The 19963-nt window shown below is 32.2% G+C and overlaps 1 protein-coding gene across 4 annotated transcripts; it reads right to left on the bottom strand.

Moving 5' to 3' along the window:
• Positions 1 to 734: 734 nt before the first annotated feature.
• Positions 735 to 17758, bottom strand: LOC135847779 (uncharacterized). 4 transcript variants are annotated; one of them, XM_065367480.1, is made up of 6 exons: positions 17429 to 17758; positions 17230 to 17328; positions 16956 to 17147; positions 16768 to 16861; positions 14394 to 14501; positions 735 to 7595 (listed from the first exon to the last, which is right to left on the bottom strand). In XM_065367480.1, exons 4-6 carry the CDS (start codon positions 16791 to 16793, stop codon positions 1787 to 1789), a joined length of 5943 nt encoding a protein of 1980 aa, XP_065223552.1. In that variant the 5' UTR covers positions 16794 to 16861; positions 16956 to 17147; positions 17230 to 17328; positions 17429 to 17758; the 3' UTR covers positions 735 to 1786. The 4 variants fall into 4 exon arrangements, with proteins under 4 accessions (XP_065223552.1, XP_065223555.1, XP_065223554.1 ...); XM_065367483.1 differs by having other exon boundaries at positions 16768 to 16883; XM_065367482.1 differs by having other exon boundaries at positions 16768 to 16892.
• Between the last annotated feature and the right edge of the window lie 2205 nt (positions 17759 to 19963).

Genomic DNA, 19963 nt, shown 5'->3' on the forward strand with positions numbered 1-19963 from the left:
GTAGGCAATTCTTTCAACATATATTTTTCTGTATGATTTTTTGTAAAATGCTTTTTCTTAGTTTTTAAAAAAAAATATACAAAATTGAAAAATTAATCAAAAGACTTGAGAAATATCGGTACTGGGCCACTTTTTATTTACTTTTTACACCCACTAAATTAAATCTAAAAATAGAATTTTTAATCTACAAGACGTAGGGGCACAAACGTCTCTTATTTTTAACAAAATGTGAAACCATTTTGAAAAGTGAGGTTGAATGTTGATTGTCATTATTTCGAAGACGCCAAGTTCGAATTACGGTTTTATTTTCATTTTCAACCCAAATTCGATTACCTTTCCCTTCCCCCGCCTCTTGTGCCATTGGAAATGATCAAAACATTTGAAACGGTGTGTCACGTTTGTTGGGTATTTGAGGGCGCCGAGTTTAAATACCTGTTCATTCAATTTCTGAGAGAGGCTCTGCAGTCCCCTCTTCACAAATTTCTATTTAATTCAATTCGAGGTCACTGCGTTTAAATATCGATTAATTTTTTGGACTCATTTCACTGTTATTTCCCAAGTGGTTGAAATAATTTGTTGATTTGTTACCTCTGAATCAAAGATACTTTTTCTTCAAGGTCATTGACCTTGGCAAAATTAGAAAAAATGTAAAACCTCTGCTAAAGTTGTCCCTGTTTACACTTGCAATATATTTTTTTTCTGTCTAGAAGAAATGAGAGAAAAAATTGAAAAGATTGTTTTGATAATTTAATGTACCTTTAATTAAAATATAATTGCGTATCGTATACCTATTGACCTACAAATAAATCAGTTTTAAATCATAGATATTGAAATTTTTTAGAATAATTTTATCGGATAAAATACTTATTAGGTCTACGTACTAGCTAAATACTAAACCATACTTATCTAATTACACTTATAGGTACCTACAACACATATTCGTTACAATGCACATATCAAGATACCAAATTAACGAAATTTACGAACTCATAATTTGGAAAATAGGCACTAAAAGTTGAAGTAAAATGTAAAAGCAAAAAAAAACATCTTTTCCTTACTTAAATGTCTTTCTTTAGCTTATTTTTTTCGACTATTTTTGCGATAATGGATTGTATAGATAACACAGTGTAGGTACCTATATTTTAGAAGAAGAAGAAAGAAACTGTGTGGCATATTATGGCGAAATCTTGTACGAGATACACCTACTCGCACACCAAATACAATATAAGGCTTGTATAAATGGAAGAAAAGTATAGCATTTTTGTATAGGATTTAAATATTTCTGATAAATAACTATATGTAATTACAAAAACGTACCAAATTAAATTTCTTTTCATGCTTGGTATCCGGCTTAAAAGTTTATTTCACTTAATAGATCTTTACTCTTCGGGGGCTTTTAGTGTATCAAACCCGGTAGGAGGTGGTATAACAAATTGCCCAAGTCGCCAGAATTTCAAATACATACGTCATTTACGATGAACTCGTAAAGCTTTGATTGTTATTGTTCAGGCTAAAAAGAATTCCTGCGAATTGAAAATTAAACAGTCTCCGGAATGTTTTTTGTACACTTGGCGCGGAAATATTTTCATTTTATAAATCCCGGTTGAAGCAATATGGTATACGTTGAATTACAAATTTTGTACGTTTCACGGGGCTCGCGCTCATTCGCGAGTTCTATGACCTGTTTGACTTTCACTCATTGGAAATTGATTTGATGTTTTATTTAAAGTGGCAGAAGATGCATAATTTGGTCGAGCTATTGATCATGGAGGCAAGTTTATAAGAATTACATAAACGAATGAAGTAAATTCACCATTTCTTCATGCTCATTAGCTTGAGCTATATTTAAAAGTGTATAATTGTCAGAATTTTTGGCATGCAAAATGGCTTTTAGTGAATCCAAATCGTTTTCTTCTAACAAAATAAGCGTTAAATAATTTCTGCGTTGTTCAACATGCTCAAATAACTGTTTAATGCATAGAAGTAGTTTTGCTACATCGGTTGCAGGCTGGGCCAATTGTAAAGGTGTCTTGTTTTGAGAATTTTTTACATCATGGCATGCTCCATTTTGTAAAAGTAATTGGACTATTTGAAAATGATTTCGCATGCTTGATAAATGAAGCGGCGTGTCTCCTTTCTGTACTTGTACATTGATCCTGGCTCCTACATCTATTAAAAGTCGAACTATTTCATTGCAGCCGTTCAAGGCAGCCAAATGTAATGGTGTCCAACTGTAGTAATCCACTTGCCAATCTTCACTACCTCGCATTTCTTCTAAATTTTCAAAAGTTGATAGCCGTTCAGGTATATCAGTTTCATTTAATCTGAGATTGGGATTTGCTCCATTAGACAGAAGAAGATTAGCAGTTTCTACATCTCCTTTACAAACAACATAGTGTAAAGGTGAGCCAAATTTTTCATCTTGACCATTAATAATTGATTTTTTATAAGTTGGATCTCTTTCCATTATGGTTTTTATTTCTTCATGATTCGCAGTGATTATAGCGTTGGTAAGATCATGATATGATGTGTCGAGATTTCTTAAGAGTTCATGAAAGCATTTTGACTCGTTTTCAACATTTGACATGTTTTTTGGGATTCTACTATTATCTATGACATTGTCCAATAAAGTAGTCAACGCATTACATATCACAGGAATGTCACCACATTCATTCATTTCCGAAGTAACATTTTGTAGTGCATCATTATCTGTGGTTTCACTTCCTGATTCCCATATCGATAGTATGTCGTCAGCCGTGAGTGAAAGTGTATAATCATGTGATCTTTGCTTTACTTGCTTTATTCTTTTGAGGAATTTTACAAATGCATGTACATCTTCTGATATCTTCTTGAACGCACTATCAATACAATAGTCATTCCTCTTTGAAAGCATCACTACCTCCTTCAGTAAATATTCTTGCAACCAGCTAAGTTTTGAGTATAAGCTTTTAATTTGGTTCATCACAATGAGATCAGTGTTGAGATAATCAGGAGTGTTGAAATAATGAGGAATTATATCTCTGAATTCATTTATTAAAGAATGCAGTTTTACCAGGGTTTCTCCGATTTTAGGAATGTCACGATAAGTTATTTGTTGTACAAGTTCACAGGAAAGCTCGATGGTAGATCCGAAGGAGGAAAGACGTATTTCCTTCCCAGTTTTCATTGGAGATACTTCAGGTGATTCAAGTCTATAGCAAGGTATCAAACAATATTTAGAATCGACTTTGAAACATATCTGGTCACATTTTCTATAGGTAATAATGATCAGTTTGAATATTTTGTTTATAGAGCAGTACATTTCACATTTCTTCTCATCAAGCAAATTTATCATTATGTTTAATATCTTGTAGGTGAGGTATATTTGTTTGCTATATTGTAATGTTGTTAACTTACATTTTCTGTCATATAAAAAATTATTAAGATCCAATTCCCTATCTTCCGAGGAGGATATATATTCTGCAAGAGTATTGATGTCAATATTTTTACAATTATAACTTGCTCCACTTTCAAACAATAGTTTAATCATTTTCAAACAGTGTTTAACATGCTTAGGGGAAGAGTAATTGATAGGGAATGTGATGCATTCATACAAAATGATATTCACTGCATTAGAAAAATTAATACCTTTTTTCATAGCATGCTTGATTACTTCTTCATCATATTCAGGCAAATGCAAGCTCAGCTGACCAATAACCTTGTCCCATCCATGAGAATCTATATATTTATCAATTACGCCAATATCCGTTTTATCAATCAAAAATGTCAACTTATCTGAAGTATGCTTAAATGTGTCAAACATATATGGAACAAAACGACGCTTGAAGGCTTTCTTATCTGAAGTAAAGTAAATCTTAAAGACTTCGAATAACAACAGCTTCTGTTCATTATTGATGGTGTAAGGTTTGTCAACTTCAAATATGTTGTTCTCCCACAAATATTCCAAAAATTTAATACTGCTCTTATACAGAATAGTGTTAATGAAATGTTGTAGTGTATTTTTAATTATGCTCTCATCATGCATTTCAGTGAAAAGATTTGCAATGTTCAAGTGGTCATTCTCAATGGCTATTATTAGACAATTATGACTCCAGCCACCATCCTTCAAAAAATTCAGTAAGAATTCCTTGTCCATTTTTTTCTTTGCAGTCAGTGCTTTTGCTAGTTCTTCGTACCCTGCTTTTGCACATATGAGAAGTAATTTATGCTGATAAGCATCCTCAAAATTTCCAGTAATATTAGTGATTTCGACTTCATAATTATTCTTCAACATAGTTTCTATTATGCTTAGTAATAATGAGAATGAGCATCTAGAATTATATGAAAATGAGTGTTTAGAAGCAAACAATTCAACTTCTGCGTTTTGGGAAAGCATTACTTTCATCAGAGTTTCAAGTTTTTTCTCGGGATCAATAATATTTTCACGTAGATCACTTTCTAAATCCTTTTGTACTTTAGAACTTAAAAATGCGCAAATTTGTTGTTTAGCTTCCTTCACAAGTTTTTCAATTAGAAAGCTATTAATAAATCCTTCAATGTTTGCCGAGTTGACTGTTTTGAACTCCTCCCATATGTAATCAGCGGTAAAATATTCAGCAAAGGTAAGATGAATGAAATTTGGTTTGTTGTTCTCAATCACACATATACCGCTTCTGATATCTTTTTGAACTAATTGGTCTATTAAAGGTCTTATTTCTTCACGAGCTATTTCTAATGTTGTCCAAACAGCCAACTTTGTATGCACGTTTAAAAATTCCTGATATTCTTTTTCATATCTTTTATTGCTCCCTACCATGTTCTTATTTTTATCATAATCATGATTTTCTTTTCTCTGCTCTTTGTCATATATTTTTTTAATAAAGTCTTTATATAGCGAGTTTAAATTCAACTTTATTTGGAGTTCTTTTTTGTCTTTTTCAGTGAGTTCCCGATTTCCTGAATCATGGAATTTTTCGAATGACTTTGAGGAAATGTTTGCAATCATGTACATTTGCAATGGAAAGCCGCCAAAACTTTCCTGAAAGTCACTTGTACAGTTGGAAAATATTCTTAGCAGTTCATTAATATATGCTTTGGAGCATTGTTCATTCAGTTCAACTAGTTTCAATTCCTTCTTCCAATACTTCTCCAAGAAACTTCTCTGGTCAACATGAGTAAATGGGTCCAACTGGTATGGAAATGTACCAAACTGAGCTGCTTTTGTTAGAGCTTCAAGAGGGCGAGTAGTCATCCATATCTTTCTTATGTGACATTTCAAAACATCTATTAATTTGATCACCTGATCTTCGTATAATGGACTGATTTCATCAAATCCATCAAGTAACAGAGCTATGTTGCCCTGATTTAGAAAATAAGTAAATAATTGGATTTCAAACAGACATAATGATGACAATTTCATCGTTTTCAATTTATCACACTTCAAACCTACTTTTCCAGTATTTTGTATGTGTAAAAATTCAAATTCCTCAATTTCATTTTGGCATGAAAATTCTGTAATTTTGTAAAGAAGTTTTATAGCTTCTTCTACATCAGGTTTGCTTTTCCACATACGTAACTCTGTTGAATAATCTACCAGATTACACCTCACAATCCACGAACGACTTAAGACAAATGGTGTATTTATTGCTAAATGTGATAAGATAACTGATTTCCCCATTCCAGGTTCAGCAACAATAAGCACCACTTTATCAGGTACAGCCATTATGTTATTTGGTTCTGATTTTCTGATATTTCCCAAGTCCATGAATTTAAGTAATTCTGATACACTTCCGTTGGACTGTTGCCATATATAATTATTTCCATTCTGCTTCAGCCAGTGAATGTTTTTGTTGGCATACCTACCACAGCATAGGTTAAACTTTTCATCTGTGTCAGAAATTACTATTATGTCTTGATTCTCCTGAGGATTCGAGTCAATATTGTCCTGCTCCCGGGAAATTACACAGAATTTAGAGGTTTCAAGATCAATTTTTTCATCAATGTATTCATATCTGGAAAATGTTCGGTCGATGAAATAATCTTTAGCTGTATCATACTTTAAATCTTTAGGAGCTTTACCTATCTTAATATTCTTACTACCTTCAATCAAACTGAATAAAAGATCTCCTTCGAGTGCTTTCTGTAATGAATATTCTGATTTTTCACCAAGTGACAATGCTTTCAAACTTACACACTTTTCTCCTTGAAATTCAAAAATTTCTTGCATCCAAAGTTTCTCTAGTGAGCTCTGTTTCAGATCAGTCAAGCTATTTTTCTCATCTGTTTCCTTGCTCCACTTAACATTTTCAGTCAAATTATTTTCAAATTCCTTAGCCAAGGGATCATTATCATGAGTAATGAAAATAAGTTTTTTTTCACTACTGTTTTCTACTACAGAAGATAGTGTTTTAAATAACATCTCTTTATCATATTTAATTTCATCTTCACATTCAACCACTAAAAGATTATGTGTTCCTTCAGACTCAAATGTACTTTTAACCAGATCTAATGTACTCCACACAGAGCTCAAATACATAGAAATGAAGCTGTCGTTAGCCTTGTACTCGCTCATACCTTTTAATGCTTGGATTACTTTGATTGCACTTAATCTGGTGGTACTGCATGGACTAATAAGTATGAAAATTCGTTCTGTGCCATTCAAGAAATTGCTTAATTTTGAAGCAATGTTTTCGAATTCCATACCATATTTTTTTATTTTCTCACAGTATTCATAAGTGATACCATTCACTTTCAACTTGCAGATACTTAGCTTAATTTTTTCAAAACATGTTTCTCCACGTTGATTTTTAAAAAAGTACCCTTCTTTTGATTTCATCCAATTTAATACACGTATGTAAAGGTCATTTGCGACTAGTGCACTGTCCTTCAAGTTGAATTCTCGACTCATATTTTTTGCAATGATTTTACCAAGTCTTTCTTCATTAGGCATATCAACGGCAAATACCAACTTATCAAAAAAATCTGTCATTTCATCTTCTAGAACGTCATGTGCTGAGTTCACTAGTATAGATTTCAATTTTTCTTTTTCAGGGAATTTTGTAAAATCAAATTTCAGCAGTTTAGCATTTGTCTTCTTGAAATTTAATATTTCATCAATTTCTTCTACTGACTTGAAATAATCATTGTTCTCTACACCAATATTTGTACAAATTATGAAATCCTCAAACTTGCCATTCTTAAACGTCTCATGTGTTTTTATTTTGCGAAAAGATTCAAAGTATTTTTTTAGGCCAAAATTGTTATTTCCTTGGACATCGCAGAGTAAATCAGTATCAGTGATCTTTTTTTTATTAATATCACGTATATGTTTGGCTTGCAAAAATCGATATACCCATTCGCCGTTTTTTCTGTATCTAAAAACCAAATCATCAAAATTTGCTGCATCAGCCATTTCTGTTGCTAAAGCAAAAGTATACTGCTTAAGGCCACGCTGTATAAAGTAAATTAATAACTTTAATTGATAATCAATACCATGAAGAAGATTTTTTAACCTTGCAGTTTTATATTTTTCAGTTTCTTCTAGTTCTGATTTGAGGTCTTCAGTCACTGTTACTTCTGTTGATGAGGCATTTTCTTCGTCATCAATAGTGGCTGAACTGAAAAAAAAAGGATTAAATTTTCAATTCATTCTACGTACCTACCTACCTAATATGTAGATAATATACATATTTTTTCAAAATTAATTTCGAATTGACAAAAAAAACTAGACAGCTAAGCAAAGCTTAGCTGCAAAGTGTGCGTAGCTAGCTGCCTTTTCTACAGCTATAACCGTTATTACATCTAGGTAGTGCATAAGTGAATCAACCATGTCACAGTAATGAGAATTTTTGAAACTCTCACTGCTTCAAAATAATAATTGTTTTTCGGTGTTTTCATATTTTCCAAATTACAATAGGTATTTCAGAATAATTTATAAGCTTGTATTGCTTCTAAATTAAGAAATTTCCAGTTGTTTTTCATAGTTTGCATTGTTTTAAAATTTACAAAATTTCAAATCAATTTCCCGAATTCCCCATCGCTACAATTTCATAAAGTTTTCAATAAATTTTCAGAATTTTGCATTGCTGCTGAGTTAGGAAATTTGCAATCAATTTTTAGAATTCACATTGCCTCTAAATAGTCAAATTTTGAATAATTTTTCAGAATTCTTATTGTCTTTAAATTAAAAAATTTCAAATTCAATTTTCAAGTTCATATTGTTCACAAATTGTAAAACGTTTACTCAATTTTTGGAATTTACATTGCCTCCAATTTTTCAGAATTCTCATCTTGTTCATAAATATTACAATACTTATTTTATATAATTTTCAAGTTCACATTATCTGCAACTTACAGAACTTTTAATCAATTTTTGGAATTCTCAGCGTCTCTAAATACAAATTTTCATACTATTTTTTTTAGAATTTCCATTGTCTTCAAATTTATAAATTTTCAAACCAACTTTCAGAACTTGCTTTTTATTCTAAATTAAGAATTAAATCTTATAAAATATGTTAAGAATTTGAATTGCCTCTAAATTACACGAAAAAAAATATGGGTAATTTTTACAAAAAAATTAAACTAAATACTGGTATTTAGCACAATTGAGTACCAGATCCCATTTAATAATTTTTACTGTAATCATTTAGTAAAAATTATCATTTTAATAAATTTTGCTATGGGTACCAATAGTAAAAATCATTTTGTTTTAATAATTTTTACTAAATCATGATAATAAAAATTTCATGTTTCAATTGTACAAAAATTAGTTTAATTACTCATTTTGAAGTAATTTTTAAATTATAAGTAAAAAGTTAAAAATCATTCATGTCAAGGTAATTCTTACTATACTTATGGCTATAGGTAGACAGAAAATTAATGAAATGAATTTTTAGTTAGCAAATGATATCATAATTCATAACTCAATTTCAGCATTATTTTTGCCCCATTATCATGTACTACGTAGGTAGTAAACTCCAAAGCATTTACCTATCCGATTTTCCTACGAAAAATCTGTCACCTACCTACTTACCTCACGGGGATTCGAACCTGGGTCCCTAAATTTCCTATTCCTACCTACATGCCCTATCCACTCAGCCACCACTTCACTACGAGGGTTACGGCATTAAAATAATATATTTGTTTGGTAAACACCCCACCAAGCCACTCCCACTTGAAATACACAGCTGGCAGACTGGGGGTGTAACAGGGTACAATGCAACGCAGCTGTTTATAAAATGATGAAAGGATAAGGCTGGGGGTATAGCAGGGTACAATGAGCGGCAGGTGGTTTACAAGTCCCCTTTCTCCTTTTTTAGGAATTTATGCATTAAAATAATGAACTAAAATTGCAATTACTCAGCAATTACCCATCCGAATTGAATGAAAATAAATCTATACCCTCCGCCTTAATGATTCTCAAATGGTGTCCAATAGGTACAAAAAATGGTTGGATAGCTTAAGAGAACATTCATTGCAATTGAAATTGAAATTTCTCAAAGCGAAACCAATAGTGTGCTACCCACACTAAAAACGTTGATGTTGATTGCATAGAAGAACCTTTCTTTACGATTTTTTACACAGTTGTACTGGGCACGTCTCACTCCGAATACCTGTAAGCCACTTCGAGTACATAAGCACGTACGTAGATACCCATACCCAACTTGTCATTTGCACGTTTTCGTACTAATCTAGCTCATAAATGAATACGCAAAAAAATTCATATTCATAGCATAGTATAGGAGCTCCCCTACACTCAATTAAACCAATGTTCGCAAAAAAACGGCTGGCACAATACGGCGCAGTTGAATTTTAAAGTCACAACTTCCTCCAATCTATATATATTAAAAGAATCTTGGAAAATGTTGTTCCAGTCGGCGAGCCTCTCCCACTGGACCGATTTCGCTAATTTTTTTTTTAAAATGTTCCTCATGACGCGTAGATATGTCATCAAACATTTAGAATTCAAAATTTTTTAGTTTTAGCCCAAAAAATTAAAAATGCACAATTTTGGACTATTTTAACTTTAAGATTTCATTTCGCGGCCGCGAATATTTCTCATTTGCTAGGCATTTTCCATTATCATCAAATAGTAAACAAAACATCCAGCTTATACTTCGCAGCCGACTATTTCTCCTTTTAATGATACTCACAAAAAAAATCTTAAAGTTAAAATAGTCCAAAATTGTGCATTTTTAATTTTTTGGGCTAAAACTAAAAAATTTTGAATTCTAAATGTTTGATGACATATCTACGCGTCATGAGGAACATTTTTAAAAAAAAATTAGCGAAATCGGTCCAGTGGGAGAGGCTCGCCGACTGGAACAACATTTTCCAAGATTCTTTTAATATATATAGATTTCATTTCGCGGCCGCGAATATTTCTCATTTGCTAGGCATTTTCCATTATCATCAAATAGTAAACAAAACATCCAGCTTATACTTCGCAGCCGACTATTTCTCCTTTTAATGATACTCACAAAAATTTATGATTTTTGAAGAAGTGAGGAAATCTTAAAGGAGAAAGATAGTGGTTGAGAATGAGAGTATGTATAGGTACCTATTAAATTGAGAAAGTAAGTAAACCAGAAAACAGCAAGAAAGATTTAGAGAAAAATATGGGCGCGTTTGAACACGAAAATAAAAAGTAAGGTAAAAGTCATGAAACAAAGAACGAAAAGTAATGGAAAATAAATGCATAAGGAATAAAAGAAAAGAAAAGAAAAGAAAAAAATTAATGAATTAAACAAAATCTAAATTGAAACCGCATCAATCTTGATAAAAACTGAATGAAAACAAAAGAAATCAGATCAAATCGAAACCAAAACCAGGAAACAATTGTAAGAAAAGAAAATGTAAAAACAAAAACGATAAAAATGAATTCATGAAAAAATGAGCAAAAAATAAAACAATAAAAAATGATCAGAAAAATTATGGGAATTGATAAATCCAATAAAAAATGAAGTATATAAAAAAGGAATGAAAAAGAATAAATGTCAAAAATTGATGAATAAAAACAATCAGAAATGATAATAATAAAATTGAAAACAATTGGCGAAGAAAATCGAAACAAAAATGGAACTGAAAACTAAAAATGGAAACCTTGAGATGAAGGATTTTTTACATTGGAGAAAATTGTTGCCAGTTCATTAACAGTTTTGAACTTTCAGGGGAAATATTTTCAACTTTTTTGGGGGAGGGGGGCGCGAGCCGAGGTTGGGGCAAAAACACAAAAACAAAAATCAATTGCACAACTTGCATACAAGTATTCGAACCTAAGAAAAAAACTGGATGAGAAAAATTCTAAAAGCAAAGGGGATAAAATTGGGTGATTTTGGCAAAAATTGCCTGAAAAATTGTCTTTCAAAATATTGAGCTTAAAATTTTTCAGTAATGAAAATTTTCCGATGTTGTTTTGATAGCAAAAAATATAGTAATACGAGTAATATGCCTTTTTAGAATGTTAAAATCACATGTTTTTTAATTTATATTCCATAGGTTGGTTTTAAAATACGAGAAATAATTTAATTTTTACAAGGTAGGCTATGTCCATTTATTAATCAAAGAATTGGTATTAAAAAATTACTAAACACACACATAAACGCATCTGGAAACAGAAGATGGACCCCCTCCTCACTGGTAAATTTGATGAGGGCTATAAAAAAAAAAGATTTTATTTTCAACGAAATTCATCATTTTTTTATCATTTTTTCATCATTTTGTTAGGTGACTTCACTGATTCTGTTTTACAAGTCTGAGAAAGCTGCTAAGCTGCTGTAGAGTATCTCCTACATCCCAGAAATTTTTTGCTAGCATGGTGAAAACGCTCGCTTACACCAACACTTTTGCCGGCTATGCAACCATTATCTCAAAATCAAAAAATTGGGAATTTTTTGCAAAAAAACAACAATTTTCACTTTATAGTAATTCAATGGCCAAAAAAAAGAAAAGAGTTTCAACCAATTTTTAGTAAAAAAAAAAGTGACACTTTTCAGCATTTATTTTTGGCATTTTGAGGTAACGAAAAAAATTTAGAAGGCGAGATTTTCCAAGGAGTATGGTAAAAAGCAAAAACTTTAGTTATTTTTTTGGCAAAAATCGAATCTTTTTGGAAATTTGTGGCGAAAAATGTTATGCTTTTTTGAAATTTTTGTTGAAAAAAAAGGGGCCTTGGGTTTAAATAACAATAATGGTCTAAGTCTAAGCAGAATCTCAAATACTATCTTTTGGAATTGCAGACCTAAGTACTATTTTTCCTAAAACAAATTAAGTAGGGCTAGAGTGAGAAAACCAAAATTTTTTCAAAAATACCCTCTCTTTAAAGACCAAAACATCTCTCTTCACAGACACCTCTGGAGCTAAGTTTTTAACTGACAACAAGAAAAAATGCAAAAATAAAACTGAAGACGAAAAAATGAAAATAAAAACTAAAAACAAGAAAAAATGATGATGAAAGTGAATTTAAACAAAGAAAATTGAAGGACATCAAATCTAAACAAAAAAAAAAAAAAAAAATTGAATCGAAAACTGAAAACTAAAAATGGAAACCTTGAGATGAAGGATTTTTTACATTGGAGAAAATTGTTGCCAATTCATTAACAATTTTGATCTTTCAAGAGAAATATTTTCAACTTTTTGGGGGGGAGGAGGGAAGGCGAGCAGCCCGAGCGAAGCGAGGGCGCGAGCCGTGGTTGGGGCTGCCCCCTAGTTTTAAATTAAAATAAACTGTTGTAGAATTATTTTAAAAAATTTTCGCAACCCATCAAATTTGGTTAAAAATTGAAATTTCACGAGAAATTCAAATTGCCACGCAAATGTTTTTGAGAACTTTGAAAGAATTTTGAGCTCAAAATCCTTTTGGAAATTCTCAAAAAACATTCTTATCGAAACATTTTTGGATTCATCGCGAAATATGACATATTTTCAAGAATCCGAAAAATCAGAAGTATAATGATTATGTTTGTTTTGAATTTTTGAAAAAGTTTCATGCATTATGAAAATGAATCGAAAAATATCAATGAATATCCAACTCGTCCCACGAAAATACGTTTTTAAAGTATTTTTAAGCAGTTTTGAGCCCAAAATTAGGTCATGATTCTTTGGGATTTTCAAAAAAGTGTTATGCGACCTACCAAAATGTGTTATTTATGTATGTACTTGAGAAATTCAAGTATACAAACGAAAATATTTTTCATTAGGTAACTAAGTTTTGAAGAATTTGTAGTCCAGGAAGTTTCAGTAAAGATCGATGGTGAGCTGGACTACCAGTACAAAAAGGGGGGGGGGGGTAGAAAAAACCGACAAAGATTTTAATGCTTTTTTCCATTTCGGAGAATGTTTTGGTATAAGTACCTGGTTACTTTTTTGTTTGTTTTCATGTTGGGGAATGGATGTTTCATTGATTTTTAATGAGACTTTAAGGCATTTTCAACAATTGATTTTTTCGCGTGATGTTAACCTTTTTTGATACTCAGGCTGTGCATCTTCTATTCAATAGTTTTCAAAAATCAATCAAATTCAAATAAGTGGTGTCATATTTTTATAATTGGTCAAAAACAGTTAATTTTTGATTTTCTGTCAACATTAGGTACCTTGATTAATAGAATAACGTGTGAAATTGACATGAGCGTACCTATCTATTTACCATCGATTTGCGAGTTACCTATTTGAATTGTTGAAAATGGCTCACTATACTGTATTAGAAGAATTACGAGTAGAAGCAATCCTTATGAAAATCAATATCTAATCAAACCCAAAATTCTCCAAATTTTTCAAAAATGAGGTTATGATCGTTTCGGGTACAGTAAGTAGGTGCGAATCGATTGCCATTATCTCCGTTTTTACCTATCTGACACTACAACGCAGTCAGCGGGGTCCAAAGCACCGGATCCGAATCAAACTCCGAAAAATGTCTAAAATTTTCAAAAATGAGATTATGATCGTTTCGGGCACAGTTAGTAGGTGTAGGTATACACATTAATTGCCATTCTACATTTTACCCTATCCGATACCATGATGGTTAGGGGATCCAAAGTACCAGGTCCGAGTCAAACTTTGAAAAAAATTTCAAAAATGATTATTTTTACATTCCAGTCGACTGTAAACAACCTTGAGATACTTTCGAATCTAGAATTATCTTATTTCATTTTATCATGTATTTTCGACATTTTTTACGGACTTGGAGTCATAACCAGAATAATTCTCCAAAATGGTATCGTGAATTACTGCTATGGAAAGACTTGAAAACATTTTTTTGGTCAATTCGATTGTTACCCGAAGCACTACGTATATAGGCGAGATCAGAAACCTGATACTACTGATACCCACCTTCTATCAGGTTTTTGCGTTTTTCTCGAACTACTGAAAAGTGGAGAATTCTGGGTTTGATTCTAAGGTACTCAAGTTTGGTCGCTTACCTGCAGCTTGGTACTGGTTGTTTTGTTGTCGAATCCTGTTCAGGTTCGCAAGTTTTCTGTTTTTTATTACGACCTGATCGCTTTGTTTCTTCATCATCAGGGAATTTTCTGTGAAGAATTGAATCACAGATTGTAAAATGATAAGTACAACGGGGTATAATCCTTTAGGTAGGTACCTATTTGACTAGTTGCGTGTTGCTTGTTTTTTTTTTTTTTTTTTTGAAAAACGTCGTCAATTAAATATGTAGTTAACCAAGTTTAGTGGAAAGTGGAATATTGTTGGAAGACAAAGATTACGCCTGTTAATCAGAAGCGGATTTAAGGGAAAGTCTAAAAGGTATACCTCCTCATTCCATATTTTTAAAATTCGGAATATATGTCGGCAAAATCGTTAATTTTACGATAATATCACTGATCTATCCTCAAAATTCTCATTTTTTCAAAAGGTTTTGACCTCGCTTTCCTAGGGCTAAATAGTTTCTGACCACACGGAAAAAACCAGACAAGTTTCAAATTTCCAAAAATGAGTTCAGGATCGAATTGAATTCATACTGAAGAGTGGAAACATGTAGTCTATTTAGATTGTGAAAAAAATCAATTTTTTGTAGTAATAATGGCCTTTAAAAAATAGAGGAGGGGGTAGAAAGGAGCCGAGACCAAATCTGAGCCAAAAGGAAGAAAATTTCAACATTATCAACTACAAATTAGAATGCGAAAATTTTTCATTACGTCATCATAATATGTCATCAAATTCAAGTTGTTGCAAAACACTAATTTTTCGTTTTTTTGCTTGATTTTTTCTCGAAAAGTAGTGACTTTTCAAAAGTCCCTCGGTGGCGTAGTAGGTAGAGCCGCGGACCTCCGTTCACGAGGTACCCGGTTCAAACCCAGCTACAGAGGCAAGCTTGTGCGTGTAATTAAAAATCTTTCGTGCAATTATCAACATTACACGCCAAGTACCGGGGACTACCAGTTTAGCCGAGCTAACAGATAATGCACGCCATCTGTTAGCAGAATCAAAAAGCTGAAACTGGTTCGAGCGTCTATAGAGGTCAACACTGAGGAGTTCAGGGTCTCTAAACTACCCGGCTAGCTCCAAGGTGCTTTTGTAGATGTCACTAGAAAGCAACGGGAAACTACTAGTGGAAGCTCGAAACAATCCCTGTTAGGGTACCACAAAAATGTGATTTCCAATGTCCTGTAAAGGACAAGGAACTACGACGACGACGAGTGACTTTTCAACTTGTAACTGGCGTATCTCTTCATTTTTTCTGAAGCGTTGTATTTGTGGGATGTTGTGTGATATGTTTCCAGTCATTACTTTGATGAAATTTAAATTCACTACAAAATTGGAACATTCTGATAGGTACTTTAAAACGCCATAACACAAAAGTTTACAAAAGTGATTTGTCTGATTCTTTCCGTGTATTCTTCAGTTGTTTTCTATTTCTCAAATCATGCTGAATTGTGCGCTTGGATAACAGTTTTTGTTCAAGCTTTTAAAAATGTCAGTGACGAAAAAACTGACTTTTCACGTCAAAATTACTGCTGTTTTGCTCCTTACAATTAAAACTACATACAAAATTTGAAAAGTTTTCGCCCTAGCTCAGCTCACGCCAATTTGGCTCTTTTCTTCACGCTTAAAATATTAAAAAACCATTGATAACATTTTTAAAAAGCTGAGACTGGAAAACTGAATTCTTTCATTTACATGTAAAATTGATGTTGTTCTACTTCTCGAACCAAATATTTTGAAAAGCTTTTGGCGTCGCTTCGCTCCGGTCAATTTGATTCCTTCTTTCACACCTAAAATTTCAAGAAACAATTGAGAAAATTTTTAAAAAGTTGAGATCAGAAGAAACGAACTGTTCCATTAAAATTGATGTTGTTCTACTTTTCCAACTACAAATTTTCCCAAAGTTTTGCTCTCGCAGTTCGCTTCTGCACGGTTACAATTTAAAAAAAATCTATGATTGAATTTAAAAAATGTTGAGATCATAAAAACCGAATTCTTTCATTGAAATTATTGACTTTGTTCTATTCCATAACTTTTGCCCTTGCTTCGCTCGGGATATTCAAGATATCACTTTCAAAAATTTCATGATTATGAAAATTAAACAGAAAAATAACATTGTTTGGCAGATAACTCGCCTATATCTACGTAGCTATTAGCTAACCAGCTATCAAAATGAAATGATAAGGAACCATCATGACTACTACCTACTGATGTTATTTCCCTGCTTTGATATCAAAAAATAGCAATGATAATCTCCGAACTGCGTCGCGAAGTTTTCTCTGTCCCACCTTGTACTTACTTAATCGAATAACAATGAGAGCTATAGGTTATATGTAGGTAGGCCTACTAGGTACACACCTGGACTTTTTTTCTTTTGATGACATTTTTCCAAAAAAAGAAAATTTTCACGATTCAAGGTACTCTGATCTGATTCACCAACTCGAGCTGTTGACTGTAATCACATTAAAAATGCGCTAGCTCAACTTTTTCGGCTTAATTAGCACATCTCATCATGCATAATACGTATAAAGGGTAAGTATAGATACCTGCGTAAATGTGAATCTTTGATGTTTTTATTTTTCATCATTCATGCGTCGACGTGGACGTCACTGCAACGCAGGAAACTACGAATAAAGGTAACTTCCAAGGTGTTATATTCGTAACTCACGTGTTACTTCGATAATTTCTGAAATTGTCATTCAATTAATGCCTACTGCAACGTTACTGGGGCTCATCGCCTGTACAACAAACAATAATTTTAATTACACGCCATGATTAAGGTAGGTATCTAATATCCTGAACTCACTATTATCAACTCACATGGCTGATTTGCATTGAATCTAAGTTACTCTATTTGGACGAGTAACCTTAGGAATATAAAAATTAGCCTATTAGATGAATTACTTAATGAGTAGGTACCTACAACAGAATAAATAATAATCATTCGATCACAGTTTTAAAAAGTTCATGTGTTTTTGTTTTTACAATTATTCAAATATATCAACTAATAAGTACCTACCTATTGTAAAACTTCGTAGGTATGTATCACTCAGACAAGGGCACTTCCATTGGAGACACGCGCAACGGACATAAACCTATAAACGTTGAAACTATGTATGAATTTCACAGCTTCTACATCCAACTGTAATTGCGCAGAACCGCACTAAACCTCTTCGCTATTTTTGCCAACGATAACTGGCCCTATCAAAAATAATCTAAATGCGCAATACAAACGTTATATTTCTTTCTTATTTTATCGAAATTGTGGTTCCAATTAGTCCGAAAGTTTAAAAGAGAAAATCTATGAGATTTTTGGGAGCTAGCAATTAGCATATACCTACACTATTATTATTGATATGAATAATATTTGATTAGGTATACCTAATTAGAAAAGAAAATAACGAATGTATATCGCATACTGAGATAATGAGTGTGTTATTTAACAAAAACTAATTTTTTGTCGATATTATTGCAATATTTTGCATCCAGCAATGTACTTACTTTAAAATGATATCTAAATTAAAAAATCCTCCTTTTTAGATGGTACTTAACGACCTACATATCTACTTACTGTTGGTTTGCTGAAACAATTTCCATTTAATATTTTCTCTATAGGTAGCCTCACTTTCAATTCTCATATCAGACAGTTCCAACTTCTGCTAAAATGTCAAGAAATGTCTGAAGTTTCGGAGTCAAAAGCCTCTATTTAGGCGATCTTGTATGGGTAAAACGCGCAGGTGCATAGAAATGAAATTTGTGTTACCTACCTATTCTTATAGGTTGGAATGGTTTTAAAAGTTTGAATTGCTTCAATGGCACAGTCTGGTAATTTTACGTTGAACGCACTGGAAGTTAGTTTTACATTTAAATATCGTAAGTATATCAGTATTATAGTAAGCCATGGAATTGCCCAAATGGTGGAAATGAAAAAAAAAGTATGCGTATAGTATATAGGTACAGGTATACATATCATATACCTATCTACTAGGATACTTACTGAGTGTGTTAATTTTCGGCAACGAATTACTTATCGATGTGGTTGCAATGTGCATCCAAAGGAGTAGGTAGTTTGAAATGACAACAAATTATTATTTTTTGGGTGGGTAGAGCTTGGGTAGGTAAATACACAGTAGTTAGGTACTTATCTATTTTTCGTTATTGTAGATAGGTACATTCAAATACTTCAAAGGCATCAAGATTTTACTAAAAATGAAAAAAGAGAATGTCTTTTGTCATTTATTTTGAAAGAAAGCTTTAATTCCGTCAACTCCGATTGAGCTGAAATTGGCTTCTCTGAGAGAGCATGCCACTTAAAACTCAGAACCAAATTTTGAGCAGCTAAAGTAGATTTTTCGATTTTTAATGAATTTTTGAATATTAGATAGGCAACTAATTTTAGCCTATTGGTACATGTACTTTCCACAAAAGGAGTAAGGCTAAATCAAGGTCGGGCAAAAAGTTTTCTTTTCATCCCCAACTCTGCGTAAATTCACAATCGATTCGGACTTGAGTTTTTGTTTGATTTTTTCAAAAATGAACTGAAGAGACCGTTATATCTCAGTATTTTTTCCAGAGTTTAGTCAGCCTCCTTTCTACTTCTTTCAACTCTTTTTCTATAACCATATCTTTGCATTTTGCATTTGACCATTACAAAAAGTCGGACTGAAAAATTGGATTGTCATACTTATTTGACAAAAAAAAAGTGAATTCAATTCGATACTTGTTTTGAAAATTCAGGATTCCCTCAATTCTCTCAATACAATTGGGTAGGTCGGTAGGTAGATGAGTTGATTTACACAATTCGACGACGCAGACGGAAACAAAAGGCCAAGTTGATGAAAATTTATTATAAAATTTCATCAAATGAAAGTTTTTCCGATTGAAATGAGATGGGGTCAGATATCGCATCGTTATTTTGATTGCGAATTTCACAAAAATTAAAATTATTGTACTTTTGAACTTTGAGACAGTCTTATTTTTGAAGAAATAGAAATTTGTACGGAAAGTGAAAGCGCAAAAAATATGTACCTACTTACCTACCTACTTATGGGCACCATAAGCATCTCATATCAATTATAAATGTACAAAAATTACCAAATTTTCAAAATCAAATTTCAAAAATTAGTTATTAAAGCAGGTGATGAGTATCCCATTCAACTTCAATTGTCTTCCAAAATTATTGTTTTTACCATTGGAAAATTTTTATACTGCACCTTATAGTATTTAAGCAGTGTTAGATTTTTGCTTAAACCGAAATTTTAAAAATATTTCAAGATGACTTATTCAAAGCCAAAAACCTCACGAAGTTCGACTCTGTATCATTTGCAATTTTGTTGTGATGTGAACAGGACATGTTCCAAAGAATAGAGGATTCCCTGCTGATAGACAAAAAGAAAGCAAATTCAAAAATGTTATTGGTAAGTAACTAGATCTTGGAAAGCGTTCTGTTTCCAAGTCATATTTTCATGTCCAGCTGGTTTTGATTGATACACATTTTCACGAAGTACATATAAATCACTAAAAGTTTATTCTTGGAATTCAGTTAATTGTGCCA

Source organism: Planococcus citri, chromosome 5, assembly GCF_950023065.1.
Source record: "Planococcus citri chromosome 5, ihPlaCitr1.1, whole genome shotgun sequence".
NCBI classification, from domain to species: domain Eukaryota; kingdom Metazoa; phylum Arthropoda; class Insecta; order Hemiptera; family Pseudococcidae; genus Planococcus; species Planococcus citri.

Excerpts from the sequence above, each read along its gene's own strand:
- LOC135847779 (XM_065367480.1), bottom strand. The coding sequence starts at position 16,793 with ATGTCATCAAAAGAAAAAAAGTCCAG. Across the intron at positions 14,502-16,767 it reads TCAAAAGAAAAAAAGTCCAG|AAAATTCCCTGATGATGAAG; the intron begins GTGTGTACCTAG and ends AATTCTTCACAG. Across the intron at positions 7,596-14,393 it reads CAACCAGTACCAAGCTGCAG|TTCAGCCACTATTGATGACG; the intron begins GTAAGCGACCAA and ends TTTTTTTTTCAG.